Source organism: Cololabis saira, chromosome 2, assembly GCF_033807715.1.
Source record: "Cololabis saira isolate AMF1-May2022 chromosome 2, fColSai1.1, whole genome shotgun sequence".
NCBI classification, from domain to species: domain Eukaryota; kingdom Metazoa; phylum Chordata; class Actinopteri; order Beloniformes; family Belonidae; genus Cololabis; species Cololabis saira.
In genome coordinates, this window is record NC_084588.1 from 24,088,897 (window position 1) to 24,108,868 (window position 19,972).

A 19,972-nucleotide genomic window follows, 5' to 3' on the forward strand; every position below is an offset into this window, starting at 1 on the left:
TACCGGTAGTTAAAAAAAACCCCAAGGTCACTTATTTTTACTTAATGCTTTTGTCTGTTTTCATAAAAAAAAAACGGTGCTTGTCCCTGCTGCAGATGGCGTCGATCCATCCCTCCTTCTGCTTCCGTGTTGGGGTTTTTCCAGATATAAGATATACGCCATCATCCACAACATCTTATTTCATATTTGTCTTATTTTTCTTTTTGCAACCAGTTATAGTTTTTACATGGATCAACAGTTAACCGCTTCATCTCTTGAGTCCAAATTAGTATTTCCTTTAAAAAACAAACAAATAAACAAAACGGTGAAGTCATGCCTGAGATATCACATTCACAAGAATGAGATTTAATGTTCAGCTCTGCATTAGTTTATTCGTCACTCAAGTTGGATAATTAAAAAACAAAAAGAAAAAAAAAAGCACAATGAAAACAAACCTGCTACATACTAATACATACTTATTTTGATGCATTTGATGCATCCAATTAATAAATTTTCACAACATATACATTAGATTTGTCACTGACAAAATAAGCAGGAGCTTCTGTCAGTTTTTTTTATTGTTGCATCATGTGCAAGCCCTTTGAAAAGTTCAGTATGTCCTGATGCTGTCGAGGCTTACAAATTCAGGAAGCACTCTGGATTGTTGCAGAAAGTGGAGTGATGAGCGAAAAGTACACTGATGGATAGAAGGAAAAACAAAAAACAAAACTGTGACTTTACATATCAGTCATTTTCACATCATCTGAGCATCCTAAAAGACAAGTCCTCTTGAAAACTTAAGGAATAGTTCAATATGTTGCATTTTACCAGCAGAAAAGTCAGTCATGAAATCTGTTAAAAAAAATTAAATAAAAAAGGTAATACTTCAAAAGAAATGCCTCAATTTCTCAGGTATTTACCTGCCAGTGTAAATCCAAACGCATCAATCACGCGCTCTTGGGGGCTGGTAATACTGCTGCGTGGGTCTCGTACGCCTCGGCTGTCCATCTCCCCCTCGGCGAAACTCTAGGGAACTGTCATAATAACCGTCATCTTCCTCCTGCCGTGCATTTAATACGACTTTGTTACAAGGAGTGATCAGGCTGTATATCGCTCAGATTTGATCAGCTTTGTTTAAATTAATGAGTGTTTTAGTGGGGCTTTTTTCCTTACCATCGCATCAGCTGCAACAGGTTTGATGTTATTTAGAAGGACCTCTTCACAGTTCCCATAGTCACTAAAAACCACCACAGCTGTCGATCCGGAGGGATGCACGGCGTCTATTCTGGCGTGGTAAAACTTCACACACAGACACACACAGAAACCAAAGAACATTTGTTTTAATATTGAAAAATAACAATAGATACTATTAATAAGAGAGGATTTTATTTATTTATTTTATACGACGTACCTTGTTGTCTTCCCAGTACAGTGCCATGCACTGATCTCCAGGTTTCCAAGCAAGTTCATGACTTCTCTCTGGTCCTCGAGGACCAGGACCATGACCTTGACCAGGACCATGACCAGGACCGTGACCTTGACCTTGACCTTGACCTCTGCCTTGCCCTGGCTTTCTTTTTGGACCAGGATTATTAGGGGCGTTTTTCTTGGGTGGGTGCTCCCTGCTGGGAGGAAAGGATGAAATTGTTGGCTTGATTGGCCCAGTTCTTTTATATTCCAATTCTCCATTTTGGAAAAAAGGGGATTCCCCCATCATTGTTCGAGAACCTTGCAACACTCCCACTTCTTGGGGAGTCCCTGAACTTCTTGGTTTAGAGTTAAAGCTTGATGGCCCACCATCCCTCTGTCTGTCAAAGTGATCCGAGTTTGGCCGATCAGTCTTCCCCTTTCTCCTATTGTTGTTAGCTTCCCCATTCCTGTCTGTACGTTTATTTCCTCTCCCATCTGCGTCACTTCCCGCAGAATTAAGTTTAAATGTGGATACATTATCCTTCACCCCTCTCCTTTGATGTGGTCCAGACATATTCCCATCATCTCCAAACTGGGTTCGTTGGTGGTAAGATCCATTAAATTCCATCTGCTGCAGAGGATCTTTTGAATGTGTGAGAGAAGTCGTGATGGGAACAGTCTGTTCATCTCTCATTTGTCTCCTGTCAATTTGTGCTCGCTCTGGTGTCCCCCGTGACCACCTCTCCTGGCCTCGCCACTGCTGAGCTTGAACTGATGTTTGAGAGGTCACCAAGTTTGCACCTGGTTCCTGACCAGGTTTAGGAAAATCGGTGTCCTTGTGAAATCGAGGTGGCCTGTCATTCCTTGGTGGTCTATGGTCATTATGCAACGGGAACTTGTTCTGAGTTGAGTCTTTGGTGTGATAGTTGGGGAAATTTGCTTTGTTGTCATGATTTCTATGCGGTGCCTGGCTCTTTGGATCTGGGGTAAAGGGGGAAAGACATCATGAGAGAACATCATTATCAAACACAGTGAGAAAAACGAGTAGATTTGATGTCTACTTTACCCACCATCAATGGAGAAAACTCCCATTTTGGATTCCAGAAAGTCAAATAGGGTGCTTGGTCCTGATGGTCTTCCCCCTGCTCCATCCTCTTCATCTTCATTTCTGGACCTGCCTCTTCCCTTTCCTCTGCCTTAAATGGAAGAACAGTTTTTAGTGACCCAGAATAAACCACTTTTACAGGTTGGTTGTGATTTGTTTAGCATTCAAGGGACTTCCAAATTACTCCTCAACTTTTCTATCACAAACTGTGTCAACACAATACGAATTGTGTGGTACAGTGCACGACTTTGCTTGTGTGTGTACGAACCTCTCGGTGGTGGCCTGCTGGATTCAGCTCCCACGGAGCCAGGCCGGCCACCAGCAGATCCAGTCAGGAGGCTGTTTAGTGCCACTTCAAGGTTGTTATTATTATCCATCAAAGCCTGCCGAGCAGCCTCCCGATTGAAGCCCATCTCCATGATGTCCCTCAGAGCACGTTCATCCACCTACCCATCAGATGTAATGGGGGGAAAAACAACAAAAAGGAAAAGTTTATGTCGCATTGAAAAGTCCAGGAACAGGGAGGAATATGTGTGCATAATGCTTATAACAACAATGTGATTCATAAAAAAAAGAAGAAGCAAGGTTCTGAGTCCAGAGTGTGAAGATGGTGGAAATGCAAAGAGAGAAAAAAAATATACTGGTCTTGAACTTAATTTCACCTTGGACTAATTTGCATTTAATTTTCAAATCATCTTCCGCACGCGCACACACACGCGCGCACACACACACACACACACACACACACACACACACACACACACACACACACACACACACACACACACACACACACACACACACACACACACACACACACACACACACACACACACACACACACACACACACACACACACACACACACACACACACACACACACACACACACACGTCCGAACTTTTTTTTTTTTTTTTTTTTTATAACTTTCTTAGAGATTTGAACCTTGTAAGCCATCTCACCAGCTCTCTGTAATTCCCATCTTGTCGGTTCTCTGTTTTTTCAGGCCTGTCCTCTCGTTTCCGCTGCTGGTAGGATTCTCGACTTCTGGTGGAAGAAGTAGCGTTTGATAAATTACTGCCTGCATTTCCTCCACCACCAAATGTGCGGGGCCCCTGATGAGGGAAAGAAGAGAAAAAGAAAAAACAAGAAACACTAGGGTCAATCAGCTTCAGTCAGACAAATAACATGAGCACTACTCATTTTTACACCTGTGAGTGTAATTATGATTTTTAATTATTTGAAGAGTTAGTCAAATGTTATATGCAGTGTCGGTTCAGGTGAACATCAATTTTTGGTTTATATTCAAAACCAAATTAAGTAGGTTGTGGGAAAATTTTCATCAACAAAAGACAAGTTAACATTTGTTACAATAACGGTAATAATGGTTGTAAAAATCTAATGTTCAACAGTTGAAGAGGAAGGGAAATAATGAACTAAATATGGATTTTCTTACAATTTGTTGCACAAAACAAATGTAATATCTATTAGCGTTTAAATAGGTAACACTGCCAAATAATAATAATAATAATAATAATAATAAAAGATTAATACTTCAAAATTAGATACATTTACCGTAATGATACATATGATAAGAGTTTCCGTACCTCTTTGGTCTTGGCCACCTCAGCGATGGCTGCTATCCTCTGTTTTTCAAACTCATCATTCTCATCAGGACTCTTGGCCACACTCTGACTTTGGAGAGTCTTCCTCTGGTCTAGATCCCGGCTGTCCATTTCATCCTTCCTTGCACACTTCTGCAGGGAGGGTAAAAACAAATCGTCTTCAGTCACATGTACTTTCTTGAGCAAAGAACAGTTCAACTTGACAATGTCCACATTTGGTGGTTTTATAGTGGATCTGTAATGACTTTGTCTCCAGATTTACACAATACTCCCAGGCTGTAAAGAAGGAAAACATTCCCATTGGTTGCTGAGATGTAAACTTAACTCTTCAAAAAGGAATCCTGAAGGATTTCGGGACAACACAATGTGAATAAAAAGTAACTGCTAAAGTGCATCACTCAACAGGTAGCAGGAAGAAATGACGTTTTGAGCCTTTTTTGTCCTGCACTTGGGTAAAATGTATCTGCGATCTGAAGGCGGCATGTTAGAATCAATCAAACCAATTGAAACTAGATCCAGTGTGGATTTCAGGAGGACCGGAAATAACCTGAACACTATTTCCATTCTCAGAGAACGGCTGAGACAGTGAAGGACTACAGATACCCAGGTGTACACGTGGACTACAGACAGGACTGCAAATGCAACACTGAAGCTGCCTATAATGAAGGACAGAGTAGAACGTACTTCTTGAGACAGCACAGGTGTTTCAAGACATTGCATATCTTTTACAGTATAAGTCTGTGACCTACAGCACAATTTTCTTTACAGTCATCTGTTGGGGTTGCAGTTTCAGAGCCAGTGAGCCAGAGAAACTGAACAAACTGATAAAGGAAGTCTGGCTCTGTGCTGGGAACAGCTGTGACACTCCCGGAGCTGAGAGAAGGAAAAATGCTGCACAAGCTGCTAAACAGAATGCACAGCGACCGCTCAGTGGACAGTAAGGTGTGTTACAATATCAGATTATCATCAGCACAAACCTTCTTCAGGTCTGCAATAAAGTCCAATTCAGAAGGTCATTCCTGCCCACTGCAATAACTTTTATAACTTGTGTGTGCCAGGAGGGTAAAGTCCTTCAGAATGAAATCTACCTATGAATGAATCATTTACCGACCTTATTGGTTGTTCTTGTTATTTTCTGTAAATATTATACTGCAATGATTTTATTTACTTTTTAGCTCAATAAACTACTACTTAATTAAATTCACTTTGCTTCGGTGTCTAGTGAAAGCACCCACCATTTTTGCCATTCTGGCTGTGAACCATGATGGCAGAGGTCGACTGATTAATCAGGCTGATTGTTAGCCATTCTGTAATAACTGGCATCAGCCAATACCTGAGAATAACCAGCTGATTAACAACCCGCCACAGCTCCAGACAGCCTTGGCTGTCACTTAGGTCCTATCCGTGAGTAACTTGTTAAAAGGGGAGAAGAAATAGATCAAAGTTTAAATTCTTATTGTTGAAAGCCCTATATATGTAATTTGAAAATGCAAATGAGCCCACAGCTTCATTTATATTGATAACAAGCCTTAAATAAGCTGTTGCTTACATACTGCATTAGCGGTACCAGTAAAAGTCGGTACATGCTTCACAGAAAAATTAATAAAAATAGTATCATTGACAGCTCCAATCATCTTAATTGTGTTTTTGAAATCAGCGAGTTTCTCTGACTCTGTGTGGGAGACAGAGCAGTTCTGATAAACCGCTCCAACTGGCAACGTACAAAAGCAACGCAATTAAACTTTTTACGTTATAGAAAGCACAACAAGTCGTTCTGCTGAAACACCAGGTGTGTTTTTCCCCTTGCTTATATGCATGTATATTGACTGTAATATATATATATATATATATATATATATATATATATACACACATACACACACACATTTATTTTTTAATATATTGAAATAATGCAGTGTTGTCATACTTAGTTATCATGTGAAACTCACTCAGGGTGCTTTATACATTTTTCAAGGTAGTAAAGTTTAACAAGGTGTTTTTTAAATAAACATGAATATTTATGCAAAATGTTTTGCTATGTATCTTATTGTATGGAGAGAGAAAAAGAGAGAAACCAAACACGTCAGCTAAAAAAACTCCAAATCAGCTCCACTGATTTCTTAAAAAAAAAAAAAAAAGGAGCCGGAATTGAGGATCCTTGCAGTTACCGGCAAGCACAATTCATTTTTACAGCGAATATTAATTATCTTAGAATAACAACTATACAACAAACAAGTCTTATTAAAAATGATTCCCCTCACTGACTGACCATGAAAGGTGAAGTTACAATGCTCCTTCTTCAACTTCAACTTTATAAAGCTTGATTAAATCTGCAGTGTTGTTGAAAACTCAAACACCAAGTGTCAAGCTGATAAACATGCATCTTCTTCTGAAGTTGTGATCCTCACCGCAGGGCGACTGGCTCAGAATCAGAGGGATTCAAATGTAAATGTTCAGTGTTTAATATTCTAAAAGTGCCTGTGATGTACAAAGCAACATCGTTTAAACATTTTTTTATGACTTCGTGAAGATGCTGGGAGTCGTGTGGAGCGAGCCCTTCCAAATCTGATGCTGTGTTTGAAACCGAGTGTTTGACAAGGTAATGTAATAAGTGTATAGTTGGAACACAGTAAATGTTGCTGGTATATCTTAAAGACAAACTTTGCCGGGTAAAAATGTAAGTCTTTATGGTAATTTCTCCTGCTTTTTAGTATATTACTAATACAGCACGTACAGCAAATATTGTTAGAAGGACAACGAAGCAAAATCATAACTTACCCGTTAATTTTAAAGACTCATGAAGACACAGTTGTTCAAAAAAGATCAAAGAACTTTGCCAAATAAAGGAGACTTGTAGAGCCAGGCCGTTGCATATATTCATGAGGTTATTGTTATTCATTAGTATCTGACTTCCATTAAAATCAAATCAAAGCTGAAATCAAATTTCTCAGACACATTCCTGGTGGTCAGTTCTGCTGATTTGTTTTTGGTTTTTCTTTCTTTTGCATTTGTTTTCTTTAAATGTTGTTTTCTTGGTTATACAGAAGCAAAGCACTTCAAGAGCTACTATTAGAAATACACACTCTTAGGATTTTCAGTCTTCCTCACCTGGCCAAATGGCACAAATGGAGGTGGTCCACCCTCTGCTCCAATGTTACTCCTGCTGTGTTTGGCCAGACTCTGCAAGGTGAGAGATTAAGAGAGTTCCTCCTTAAAACCTGAGACAAACACAACCTCAGCATAAGGAAACTAAAGACTGGCAGTGACCTTCATTATGGATTTAAAATAATTACTAAAACATTAAATCTGTATTTATTTTCATTAGCTGAAGCATCATTAAAAAGGTCAACCCTCACCCTTTGCAGTTCCCATTTCTCCACCATGTGATCAACTTCACCTCCCAGGACGGAGATTTTTGAGTCATCAAGCAGCAGAAGACCATTTTTGACCTGGAGTGTACCAAGAAGCTTTACCTTTGTTCCAGGTGGGGTATTAAGACTGGGGGGAAAAAAACAAAAGAAACTGTTATGGAAAATATAAATAAATGCAACTAATATTACATTTTAACCTGCTGCGGACACATAAGAACTATAAATACCAAACCTTACTGCTTTACCCATACCACTTTCTAAATGACGTGCCAGTGCCAGCAGATGGGTGGCAAGGCTAGGAAAGACTATTAATAATCCCAGCTGCTCACCCATCCTCATGGTAAATTAAAAGCGCCTCTATCTCATCAGGACTGATAAGGCCTCTGCCTCTCTCATTAGGAAAGCACAGGGACTTAGAGGGATTTCCAGCTACTGATGCTGGAAGCCAAAGTAACAATTAGGGATTTCACTCCAAACCTCTGGGATAGATAGTGCTCTCATGCTGGCGGAAAATGCAGAAATGAGGCACAAGCTACTCCTGATTCAATCACAAACACTCAATCCAACAAACAACCGATTAAACTTCAAGGTTGATGCTTAATATTTAATTGTCTTCTCTTTATATCACTGTCTTTCACTGTCCTGTAATCCATCTCGTCCTCCTCCGACACCCACTTACAGCCTCTTTCACACTAAATTGGACACTTTCATTGTAAACATTAACCACTGCAACTGATTGTCCGTCTGCGTGTGCAGCTCATAAAGAGAGGATTTGTTCCCTTCTCTCCTCTCTCCCCACCAGGAAGCCGAGGCCTACATTCTGTCCATTCCACCTGTACAGACTGGCTAGTCACCATGGCAGCAGTCACCAAGGCCACCGTTGCTTAGATAGAGATGTAATTAAGCCTGCCAGTTGTCAGATCAGCTGCCACCATGTGGAAATTGCAGATGCAGGGGAAATGCAGGCGTGTGGTGGGGTAATAGTGTTGACAGGGAGGTCAGAGAAGAGACTGCACAGGATCTTTACACATCAGCTTGACAAATATGACCAAGTAGCTAAATGCAACCCACTCAGTATCTTTATAGCAAACAGAAATGCATGTTTTTCCCAGTGATAGAGACTGATGTTTCATACACAATTAACCAGTGGCATCAGCTCCCCTGACATTTACATTAAACTGTGTATTATACATGTGACATACCTAATCTTAGACAGATGTTTAAACTCCAATCCAACACAGGTGGTGTGCCCATCTGTCATCTGTAGGCGCAGCATTCGCGGCGCACCCTGGGATTCCTCGTGGTCTTTGGGAGTTGAGACGTTTCTCACTTTCTGCACCTGGAGAACACATGGACCCTCCAACTGGAATGGAAAAAAGACAAAACAGTTGAGAGGCAAAACTGCAGAATATTGGTGAGACTGCAACGTGTCAGAATAAACTAAGAGTTTCAGGACTTTCAGGACAGTAATAGTCATGCTTCTCCCCTTACTGTGCTAAAAACACCACCAATTTGTTTAACCCTCAAAGTCTACCTAGATTACATGTGAAACTATTCTGACCATTGTGTTTAAAAGTCATTCTACGACCCATCCCATTGAATACATTTTTTTTACTACCATGAACAAAAGTGGGTAAATGTTATCTTTACATTATACTGCTATCTGAACGAAGAATAGTGTAATCACCCAACCAAAAACATTGCGTTCACTCTTTTTGAAACACAACAACGGTATGAGTGTCTATCCTTTTTTGAGAGTGCAAGGGAACAAGAAGGAAGCAAAACAGAAAATCACATGTTTTATTATTTGGATACATTTGATCTATCTCTCCAGCTGTCTCACTTTAGTTTCAAAGGGGAGCAGAGAATCAAATAAATATATTTAAAAAAACGTTGATAATTTTAGCAGTGTATCCGCACCATCTAGTGGCAATAGTGAGAATTGCAACGATTTTCTTTTAGTGATTGTTTTTGGTTCTGCTTACCTTTTCAGTTCTTCCACTGTTGATATCAGATGGTAGAAATTTTCCCCCAATGGGCCTAAGATCGCTCTGCAAAATATATACGGCTTTATTAAGAGGAAATAAAAATTATGTATCAGTCACAATTAAAATTTAAAAAATAAAAAAATAAATAAAAAAACATGAACAGGCAGAAATATCCCCCAAGGCGCTGCGCTGCTGTGGAGCAGCCAGGTAATTATGCCAAGGCCTGTAACCAATTATTACTAATTGGTATAATTAGTCTGAGATTACTTGAGGTGGCCGCTATCATTTCGCATCATCTCAAGAATCCTTCTCATCACATGATGAAAATGTCACATTTCCACTAGCTCTTTTACTAAAGAAAATGTATATCTTAAAGCATATATCTATGAAAATCTACTCACATGAATGTCTTTGATTTTGTTCCAAAACTTAATAGCATCATTATAGGCATGTTTTAGTTTTAAGAAATAAACAAATAAAACAAAAAGTATATTTAAAGTATAATTTGGAAAAGACAATTTGTAGGATTTGCCACTACTGTAATTGACAGCAGCCAAACCTTTAACTAATAGTGGCATAAAATGCAAATAATACAAACTGCTTTCATTTTTTAATCACAAATAATGTGTATGACATTTAACTATCGACTCAAATCTATTATAGTAGCAGCTGTCGTTGTGCTTGTGCACTTTGATCTGCAGCTGCTGCAATGCCACATGATCTATTGTGCAATATGCTGTCATTTTAATATTTTCAGACAGTTTAATAAAATTCTACAAGGTTTTCCTCACCGACCCCTACGCACTAACATATTTCATTGAAGCAGACAATAGTTCTTCACCTAAGTTTTTATTTCACTCGTGAACTTTGAAATAAGTTGTGGTTGTTTAACATTAACGTCTGCATGTAATTACTTTAGACTCAGTTAGGAAACAGTGTTTTTTTTCACAGTGGGGGAGCCAAGTGTGCAGTAACACACACTAATCAAATACCGCAGGTCAGATGAGCTTTTTGCATTCCTGAATTTCTGGAGACAAAATACTTGTTAATCACTGGATATTTAATGCATGTTCTTCTTATTGTACTCCTGTACCATTTATTCAACTATACATCTGAATACCTCCACATGTTTCTCAATGCAATAGTTCCTAATATTACCCTATCACTCCATGCCATAAAAAGGTTATTTTATTTATTTTGGCCAAAGTTTCACATTATTTATAAAGAAAGTGGAGGAGGAAATTGTGGGATTCACTAATTTGTCCAACGACGCCTTGACATGTGAAGGAAACATTTAGTCTGAAAGATGACTACTCTATCCATTCGATTACAGCCGCCACACAAAATTGACCAATTCTTGTCATCACATCCATCAGAAATGAATTTGAGGATATTCCAGGACAATAGCAATTGATCAACCGATCAGAGGGGAAAGGGATAGTGAACAGGGGCAACTGATGATGGATATGCTGGATTTGTAGATAACAAGTAATACATTCAGTATAGACTTTTAGAGCACATACTGAAATTTAGCTTAAAACTGTGTTCAAAGAGTAGTCTGTTCCAACGGCAATTAACATGTTAGCAATACTGCAATTCTGCTTAATGCTATTTTCTAACAATATACTATTTCCACACTGCTACACAAATACAGAGTGCTATCACACCAAAAAAACGAAACTTAATGACAAACTTAAAACTCACATCAAGTGCAATACGAATAATGTCACTGTGTGTTATTTTCTCAGCAGTTCCCTTCAGTTCTGCAATGCCTTCATCACTGAGGTACCTGTAAGATGGAAAACAGGTTGGACGGGAAAGATTATGAAGAAGAAAGACATTTCAAGTGACTTCAGGTTAACCCATTCATATCTAAAGCTTTGTTTAAAAAGCATCCAATAACCTGAGTTTAGCGCTTCTGACAGGTTAAGCCTTCTGTCTTTATTGTGAATCAAAGACCGCCTATATTTGTTTGTTTTTTAAACAATCTTTGTGCATTGTGAAATTCAGGGCTCAGAGGTATAAGCTCACAAGACTCGCTCCAAGTCTGAGAGGGAAATGCATGCAAATGTTGCACGAAATTTTTGTGTTTTTTGTTTTATGCAAAAAATTTAAAATTATGTTACAGTAGTAATCCTTTAAGATGCATAAACAAACTATCACCTGCTAGAAAAGCCGCACATGACCACGATACAAATTTGAAAAATTGTTTCCTTGAATTTTCAGTGACACATAAATATTAGAATTTTTTTTTTTATAACTACACCATATCAAGGGTTCAGAAGGAATATTTTTTCAGGTCAGTGGCCACGGTTTCATGATGTTTTTTAATTTGGAATTAATTATTCCGAATTAAACTATTTCCTTCGAGTTTGCATGGAAATAGTAATTCCGAATTGAGGTTTACATGGAAAACACGTTTGATCGGCTTTATCCAATTCCGCTTAAGGTCTGGGGGTTGGGAAGGGATCTGATTGGATAATTACCGGAAATTACGTCTACCGGAAGAAAAACAAACTTAGCCGCTACAACTTTGAAAAGCTCACAATTTTTATGTTTACTGCCATCTGTTCTTTTAATTATTTCCAGGTCCTCCAAGCTATTTATTAAATAAATCGTCTCTGCTCTTGACCACCGTTTACTGCGTGCTGCTATCTTGAAACTTTGTTTCGAAAACAACCCAGCGCGGAATATAAGCGTCATCGCGACAGACGGGCAAGGAAACGAGCAGCGCAGAAAGACCGGAATTAATTTAAAGTGGAATGAGTGTATACATCAGGGGTGGCCAAGCCTGGTCCTCGAGAGCCACACTCCTGCATGTTTTAGATGCTACCCTGCTTCAACACACCATGATACAAGTACCTGTGTCATCAACAGAATTGTGCACACCTTGATGACAAGCTAATTAGGACCATTAATTAGAATCAGGTGTGCTGAAGCAGGGTAACATCTAAAACATGCAGGAGTGTGGCTCTCGAGGACCAGGGCTGGCCACCCCTGGTATACATGATCACGGAATTATTCTATTTGGATTTATAAATCGGAATAAACCAGCCACTTACTTCGAAATTAAGTCTAATTCGGAATGGCCATTTTCATTCGGAATTAGGTGTTTACATGGTAATTTTTACTCGTTTTAAATCGGATTTAATTTTAATTCTGAATTAAACTTCCCATGTAAACGCACTCACTGAGCCAAAAGAAAAAAAAGTTTGAGAACCCTGTAGAATCCTTTAAAACTGTGGTCTTCAACCCCTGGTCCTCGGGACCCTGTCCTGCATGTTTTAGATGTTTCCCTGCTTCAGCACACAGGGATACAAATGACTGGATGACAAGCTGATGACGACCATTAATTAGAATCAGGTGTGATGATGCAAGGCAACATCTAAAACATGCAGGACAGACCAGGGTTGAAGACCCCTGCTCTAAAATGTGTCATTAATGTCACCAAAACTAACAAGTTGTAAAAGAAGTGTAGCTCCAAATCTATTCCCCTCCAATCAAACTAATGTGGCGGATCTAAACAATAAGAGACACAAAGGCTGATTTACAGTCAACAAATGTGCGTTGTAACTTTGTTTACAAACAAATACGCGAGGTAATCTATCACCATACCAAATAACTAATTTAAAATACATACTATTAATAAAAACTGGAATTATAATGACGTTAAAACTTGAGAACGTAACCCCTTTCTGCCAAACATCTGTGAGTGAATGTCTCTTCTGAATGAATGTCAGCTGTTATAACTTTTCATTTCATTTATTCCATTCATGGTATATCTTCTTAATCATGTTGTACAAAATTCCAAGAAGTACACATTATCACCACGAAAGAAAAGGAGCAGGAAGAAGAAAACTTATGATACCTGCCCCTCTCTGTTAATACAATTACGTTGACTTACTGAACACTAATCTATACATATATTTATAACAAGAAAACAAGCAAAAATACCACTCTTCTATCTGTTTTTTTTCTCTTTCTCCTTCTTTTTTGCAGGCACTTATCTTTTCTTTTTTAAACATTTTCTTAAGCTGACAGAAACTTGTGCAACTTTTCAGTTCCTTGCTTTGTCTATGCCATATTTTTAAACCTGTAACAGAAATACACATTTGTTTTATGTTTAGCCTTGCAAAAGTATGTTTGAAATCAAATTTAAGGCTGTTGTCCTCATCCTCCAATCTGAACAAATTTTGTAACTGTTGTGGTAATGATCTTTTTTTTTTGCTTTAAACATTATTTTTAAAGTTTGAAGTTCAACTATATCCACTATTTTCAATAAACCTGCCGAAATAAATAATCTGTTTGATGGTTCTCTGAAGCCGACCCTGTGAATGACTCTCATTGCTCTTTTCTGTAGCATAAAATGCTCCCTGACCCAATACAGAGGTTCTTTTCAATTCAGGAGACTCGTTACAATCTTAGAGGTGTCTGCAATTTCACAGTACAAATAGCTAAAAAAGGTATGAAAAGGAGACGTGTCTCCATCACTGGAGTTAAATTCTGGAATGATGCCAACATAAATTTAAAAACATGTCATTCTTTTGTTGTATTTAAGAAAATGGTTTGTAAAGCTATTTTTGAAGGTTATAAGTGCAAGTGACCATCTGTAAATGTTTCTTTGCTTTTCTATTGTTTCTTTGCCTTTTGTTGTTTCTTTGCTTTTCTCTTCTCTTTTTGGTTTTCTGGAGGTCGGTAGCCAAAAATAGAAAGTTGGTACTATAGGATAGGCTTTTATAAGCATTTTGCTTCAGCCTATGCCTTTTCAGTTATTGTTCAACACATTTTTTTTGGTTTTGTATGAAATGTTAATGCTGTGTACAATGTTTTTTTGGTGTTGTTTTGTGTTGCAATGACTGAATAAACTTCATTCATTCATAAACAGAGGAGAGATGTTGCTTACATAGGTATTACCCCACACTTCCACACAATAATTTAGATATGGCAAGATAAATGTACAATACAGAGTTCTTGTATATGTAATTCTCTTACTACAACGTTACTGCTGCATTCACTCCTAAAATGCAGGTATGTTTCCAGTAGGCTGTGAGACTCCCTCCAGGTGTCATTATCTACTCTACAGGTTGTACATTCTGTTGTTTTAACATCTTACCTGCTGATAACCGCGCTATTTATTAGCCACCTAGCATTCCTCGCTATTGTTTGGTAGCCTACGTTTCACTTTAAAAACCCAATTACCCATAGACTACCAGCAGAATATAGACTGTCCTATATGACATGACATGTCATGTTTAATCGCCTCCAACAAAAGTTGACAGTAAATGAGGTGTTAACTAGTTAATCTGGCACCTTTAGTAAGAACAGTTAGCTCAGACATGCTACCTACCAGCCCTCTCTGGTCAGGGAGTCTGCCAACTCGCTCATCTTCAACCGAACTGCAGATAGATATAGGACGATAACAAATCGAAGACGCGTGGATATCGACTTTCTAATCCCGTATCACATGACAGTTTTTCCAAAAATGAACAAAAACCGTTAAAAATGTCACCCATCGACACGCATTTGTACACTACGGAAAGCCGAGAGGGTCAAAAGAGCTGCTTCTTCTCTGTTGCCTAAAAGATATGTTACTGCCATCTTGTGGACAAACAGAAGCATGACATTTTCTTGACTGCCCAATTCTCATTTCTCCTTCTCTCTGAATCCTGGCCGTCATTTTCATCAATACTTATCAATTTAATCAGAGGTGTTTCCTCAGGGGGGTCGTTCACACTGGGAGGTGTGCCTGCTCCGCCCATGGGGGTGTCGTCATGGGGATCCCTCAGGCCTGGGTAGCTGGGGGGGGGCTCCACCTTCTGTGTGGGGTCTGCCCCGGTCTGTCCGGGTTGGGGGGGTCTCTGTGGGGATGCTTCTGGTGGTCGTGGTCGGTGATGCCTCTCGGTGTGGACGGCCACCCATAGGTAGTGTTTTCCTCACCTGGATCGTTAGTGCTAAGCCATGTCACCAGTCCACTTATTGTGTGTGTGTGTGTGTGGGTGTGGGCGTGTGAGTGTGTGCACAGGTATATGAGTGTGAGTGAGTGTGTGTGTACGCGTGGGGGGTGGGGTCGTATGGAATGTTTTAAATTGTGTTTTTTATTGTTATTTTATTCTGCATGTAAAGCACCATGTGTTGCATTTTATATTGTATGATTTGGCGCTATACAAATAAATAAAGTTTAAGTTTAAGGTGTCAAAAGTATTCACATTCATTACTCAGGTAGAAGTATAGATACTAGAGTTTAAAAATACTCCTGTAGAAGTTGAAGTATCAACTCAAGTTTTTTACTCAAGTAAAAGTATAAAAGTACTGGTTTAAAAACTACTTAAAGTATAAAAGTAAAAGTAATGTAAGGGGGAAAAAAGCCATTAAGGACAAAAGCCATTGAAAACGAATGAATTTTAGTATAATGCAAATATATTAAAGAACCATATATGTGTACTATTGAGCATTAACATGTGTTTCAGAGAGCAGAAGATATGATGACTAGTTGCCTATAAGTATTGTAATGGTGCAAAAAGTCAATCTTCAGAGGCATGTTATCATTTATCATAACCTTTATTGGAATGTACATCCAAGTTTAGTTGCAGGAATCCCGGTGGCAACGGATGTAAGAACAAAACTGGACAAGAACATCTGAAACAACCACAACCAAATTCACTCTATCTGGATGGCGCAATTTAACTGGATCGTTTTTTTTAAAGGCCCAAATGAAATAGAGTAACGAGGCTATTTTTTAAAATGTAAGGAGTAAAAAGTACAGATAATTGGGTGAAAATGTAATGAGTAAAAGTAAAAAGTCGTCTGAAAAATAATTACTCCAGTGAAGTATAGATAACCAAAATTTCTACTTAAGTAAGGTAAAGAAGTATTTGTACTTTGTTACTTGACACCTCTGAATTTTATTGATTATTCAATTCAATTCAATTCAATTCAATTCAATTCAATTCAATTCAATTCAATTCAATTCAATTCAATTCAATTCAATTTTATTTATATAGCGTCTATTACAACAGAAGTTGTGTCTAGGCACTTTCCAGAGAGCCAGAACATGACCCCCAATTATTACATAAACATAACATAAACAATATCAGGTAAAAACCTTAAGCAAACAGCGGCAAGGAAAAACTCCCCTTTAGGGGGGAAGAAACCTGGACCAGGACCTGGATCATAACCATCAACACCACTGCACTGGTCAACCGCTCAGCAGTGGCTACACTTCCTGAGGGTGCTCAGGAAGGAGCGCCTGAACACACAGCTGCTGCTGACCTTCTACCGCTCCACCATCGAGAGCCTGCTGACCTATGCTGTGACAGTGTGGCACTCCAGCTGCACGTAAGCAGACAGGAAGAGGCTGCAGAGGGTGGCAAACACAGCACAGAAGATCATCGGCTGCCCTCTGCCCTCTCTGCCCTCCCTGTCTGATATCTACAGCTCCCGCTGCCTCAGCAGGGCAAGGAACATTTTAAAGGACAACACCCACCCCGGTTTCCACTTCTTCGACCTGTCTCCCTCTGGGAGGCGCTTCAGGTCCATACAGACCAGAACAAACAGACTCAGGGACAGCTTCTTCCCCAAAGCTGTAAACTTTCTTAACCAGTAAACTACCTCATACTGTGCAATATTCTCTATCCATTATGTGCAATATTCCTTACTCATCTATGTGCAATATTCTTCCATCCATTCAAGTGCAATATTCTTCCACCCATGCATGTGCATTATTATTCTCTCATTCACTCATTTTTATAGTGTATATATATTTATGTTTCCTGTTTCTCATTTTGTTGTTTACACAGTCTTTGTTTACATAGTCTTTGCATGTGTGCACTTTTACGGAGCTGCTGCCTAATCTCATTGTACCAGTATAATGATATTAAAGGCTTTCTATTCTATTCTATTCTATTTTCTATAAGGGGGGACCCTCCTGCCGGAGGCCAGCTGGGCAGAGCAGGAAAAGAGAAAACTGACAGAGAGAATGAAGAACAGAGGAAAGAGAGACACAGACACAATCTGTGCGTCCGAAATGCCATACTAAACAGTATATACTCAAAAAGTATACTTAAATTCGGCACACTTTTGAGTAAATATCAGTAGTATGCAGTAATTCGGACATTCTACTCAGAGCGACACGGCACTTCCTGCCGTTGGGAGGGGGAGTTGTTACCATGGTAACAACTCCTGTCACAGCAGCAGTAGCAGCACCGCTCCGCTTTTTCCCGTTTATAGACACAACTTATAAGAGTAATAATTTCAGTTATCATTATGTAGTTATAAAATAAATTATAAAGTATAAAATGTATGGATTTTACATTTATTCTACAATTAGTAACCACCCACCTTACTGTTTGTGAGCATTCAATAATACACAGCAAATGTTGAATAAGTGCTCTCAGTGAGAGAACTCAATACCTATGGTAACTATGGAATCATTTATTCTGACTGGAAAGTTCCTGATATCATCAAGTTGAAAATGTTTGGGATAAAGTACTTTGGTAAAGTACATTTTATCTAAGATATCAATATCATCTGGCAGTAGGTTTCACAGGATATGTGTGGCTTCTGTGCGAGTGGATGAGCTACATCATTATCAGTAGCATTTTTTTGTGTGTTTTAATGTTTTGGCTACTGAAACTAAAGTAATTCTCAAACAGAAACAAAAACAAGGTCTACTCATACAGTACATCAAAGCAGTCACTGTACGTTGAGCTTCCCAGGTTATGTTTAACTTTAATAATAATCTCAACTAAATTCATTTTTAATCCTATCTATCCTTGACAGTCGTTGTCATCTCTGCTGCAGTTTCCTCCCTCAGAGGGCCTTAGGTTGATTGGTTATTTTAAATTGTTCACAGGAGTGAATATAGTTGTTTCTTTCATCTCTGCGGTGGACTGGTGAGCTGTCTACGGAGCTGGGATAGACGTATATCCACCTGATCTTAGCCATCCAGCCCACACACTGCAGTATAAACCCAAAACTGGCCAGGGCTTGCCGTTCCAAACTGCCATACTGATCAACGCAAATGTGGCCTAAACAATAGTTGGTAGTACCTGGAGCAGAAACCTCCTCAGGTGTTTTTCTGAAGTTATTGACTTCTTATTTTCAAACTGGTTTTACTGTTCCTATTCTTTTTTTGAAAGCCTCTTCTTCCACATTTCACTCTACCAAATCATAAAAAAAGAAAGAGATTGTGGAGGATGACATCGGTCTACAACATTAGTGCCACAAAGGGTAACACTGCAAAATACATGATAAATTTGTATTTATCTCAAAATAATCTTCCTTCTGTTTACATTTACACATACGTTAAGATTTATTTTTAACTGCTGGATCCTGGTTGTATTTACAACTTATGAAGTGATCTTTGGTTTGTACTTTTCTCAAATCAATGACACCCACAATGTCAGGTTAACATAGATTGAAATTTCCTGCAAAGGCATAAAACTTTGTCATGTTTGAGGTTTCTTATTTGGATTATAGACATATTTTTAGGTTCAAGAAACTAAACTGTAAGGAGAAGCTCTTTAACTTGGGTTTCCAGTGATGTAATGTGACAAAGCACCTATATATTGATATAAATTACTTCCCGTTTCACAGCTCTTGAGGTGATGCTGAACATAACCACGTTAGTCTTCTTTCCAGTATTGAAAACCAGCAACAAATGCCACAGCACACTGCAAAACACTATTCTTACTTACAATAAACATCCTGTCTGTCGTCCTCACCCCTTATTTTACAGTTGAGTTTTATATTAAAAATGCTGCATTTTTCAATTAATTTTGACACTTAAAAGCAGTTGATTGCACATAAGCAGTACTTAAAGCCATGAGTTGATTGCAGTGACTACTCTAATATTATCTTTTTATGAAATTAGAAAGAAAATATATTAAAAGAAATATTTATATATATAAAATATATATAAAAAAATCTAATTTTCAGCAAATAAGAATTAGCTGACAGTTCCATATATGTTTCAATCAGTTCTCTGACGTTTCTGCACTGGTGTCTGCCTTATTTGTTGCATTTTATGAACCTCCTCGGACCCTATGTTTTTTTGCTGGCACATCATTAATCAGAGTAAGTAAGGCAAAAGACATATGGTGTAAGTAAGAACTGAAACACATTTGCTTTAGCGGCTCGCATTTGTGGAATCATCTCCCAGAAGACCCGAGGGCAGCTGAGCGTGTAGGCGTTTTTAAAAGGAAACTCAAGACCAATTCTTTTTAATTTAGCTTTAAAATGAGCTTTCATGGCTTTTTAATTTATGATTTAAACACATTATTTTTTCATTTGCAATCTAACATGTGCCAGTTTATTTATTTAATTGCCTACTGTTGGTTCTATTTTCATCCTGTAAAATCACTTTGTGTTGCACAAGTTGTGTGAAAAGTGTCAAACAAAAGTTTTATCGGTTTAGTTTGTGAGTCCAGTTTAACGTATAAGAATCTGATCAAGATGTAAAAACAAAAACAAATGAGCCTGGCTGATAAAGATAC

At 38.5% G+C, this 19,972-nt stretch overlaps 1 protein-coding gene across 2 annotated transcripts; it reads right to left on the reverse strand.

Annotated features, from left to right (window-relative positions):
• Window positions 1-310: 310 nt before the first annotated feature.
• On the reverse strand, window positions 311-15,034 carry tdrd3 (tudor domain containing 3). Of its 2 annotated transcripts, none has more exons than XM_061709849.1 (14): window positions 14,827-15,034; window positions 11,184-11,268; window positions 9,477-9,542; window positions 8,694-8,854; window positions 7,477-7,618; window positions 7,229-7,300; window positions 4,103-4,252; window positions 3,458-3,610; window positions 2,763-2,940; window positions 2,460-2,585; window positions 1,391-2,370; window positions 1,153-1,278; window positions 900-1,013; window positions 311-676 (listed from the first exon to the last, which is right to left on the reverse strand). In XM_061709849.1, the coding sequence occupies exons 1-13, from the start codon at window positions 14,862-14,864 to the stop codon at window positions 927-929; spliced, it is 2,364 nt and encodes a 787-aa protein (XP_061565833.1). In that variant the 5' UTR covers window positions 14,865-15,034; the 3' UTR covers window positions 311-676; window positions 900-926. The 2 variants fall into 2 exon arrangements, with proteins under 2 accessions (XP_061565833.1, XP_061565825.1); XM_061709841.1 differs by having other exon boundaries at window positions 900-1,039.
• Window positions 15,035-19,972: the final 4,938 nt, after the last annotated feature.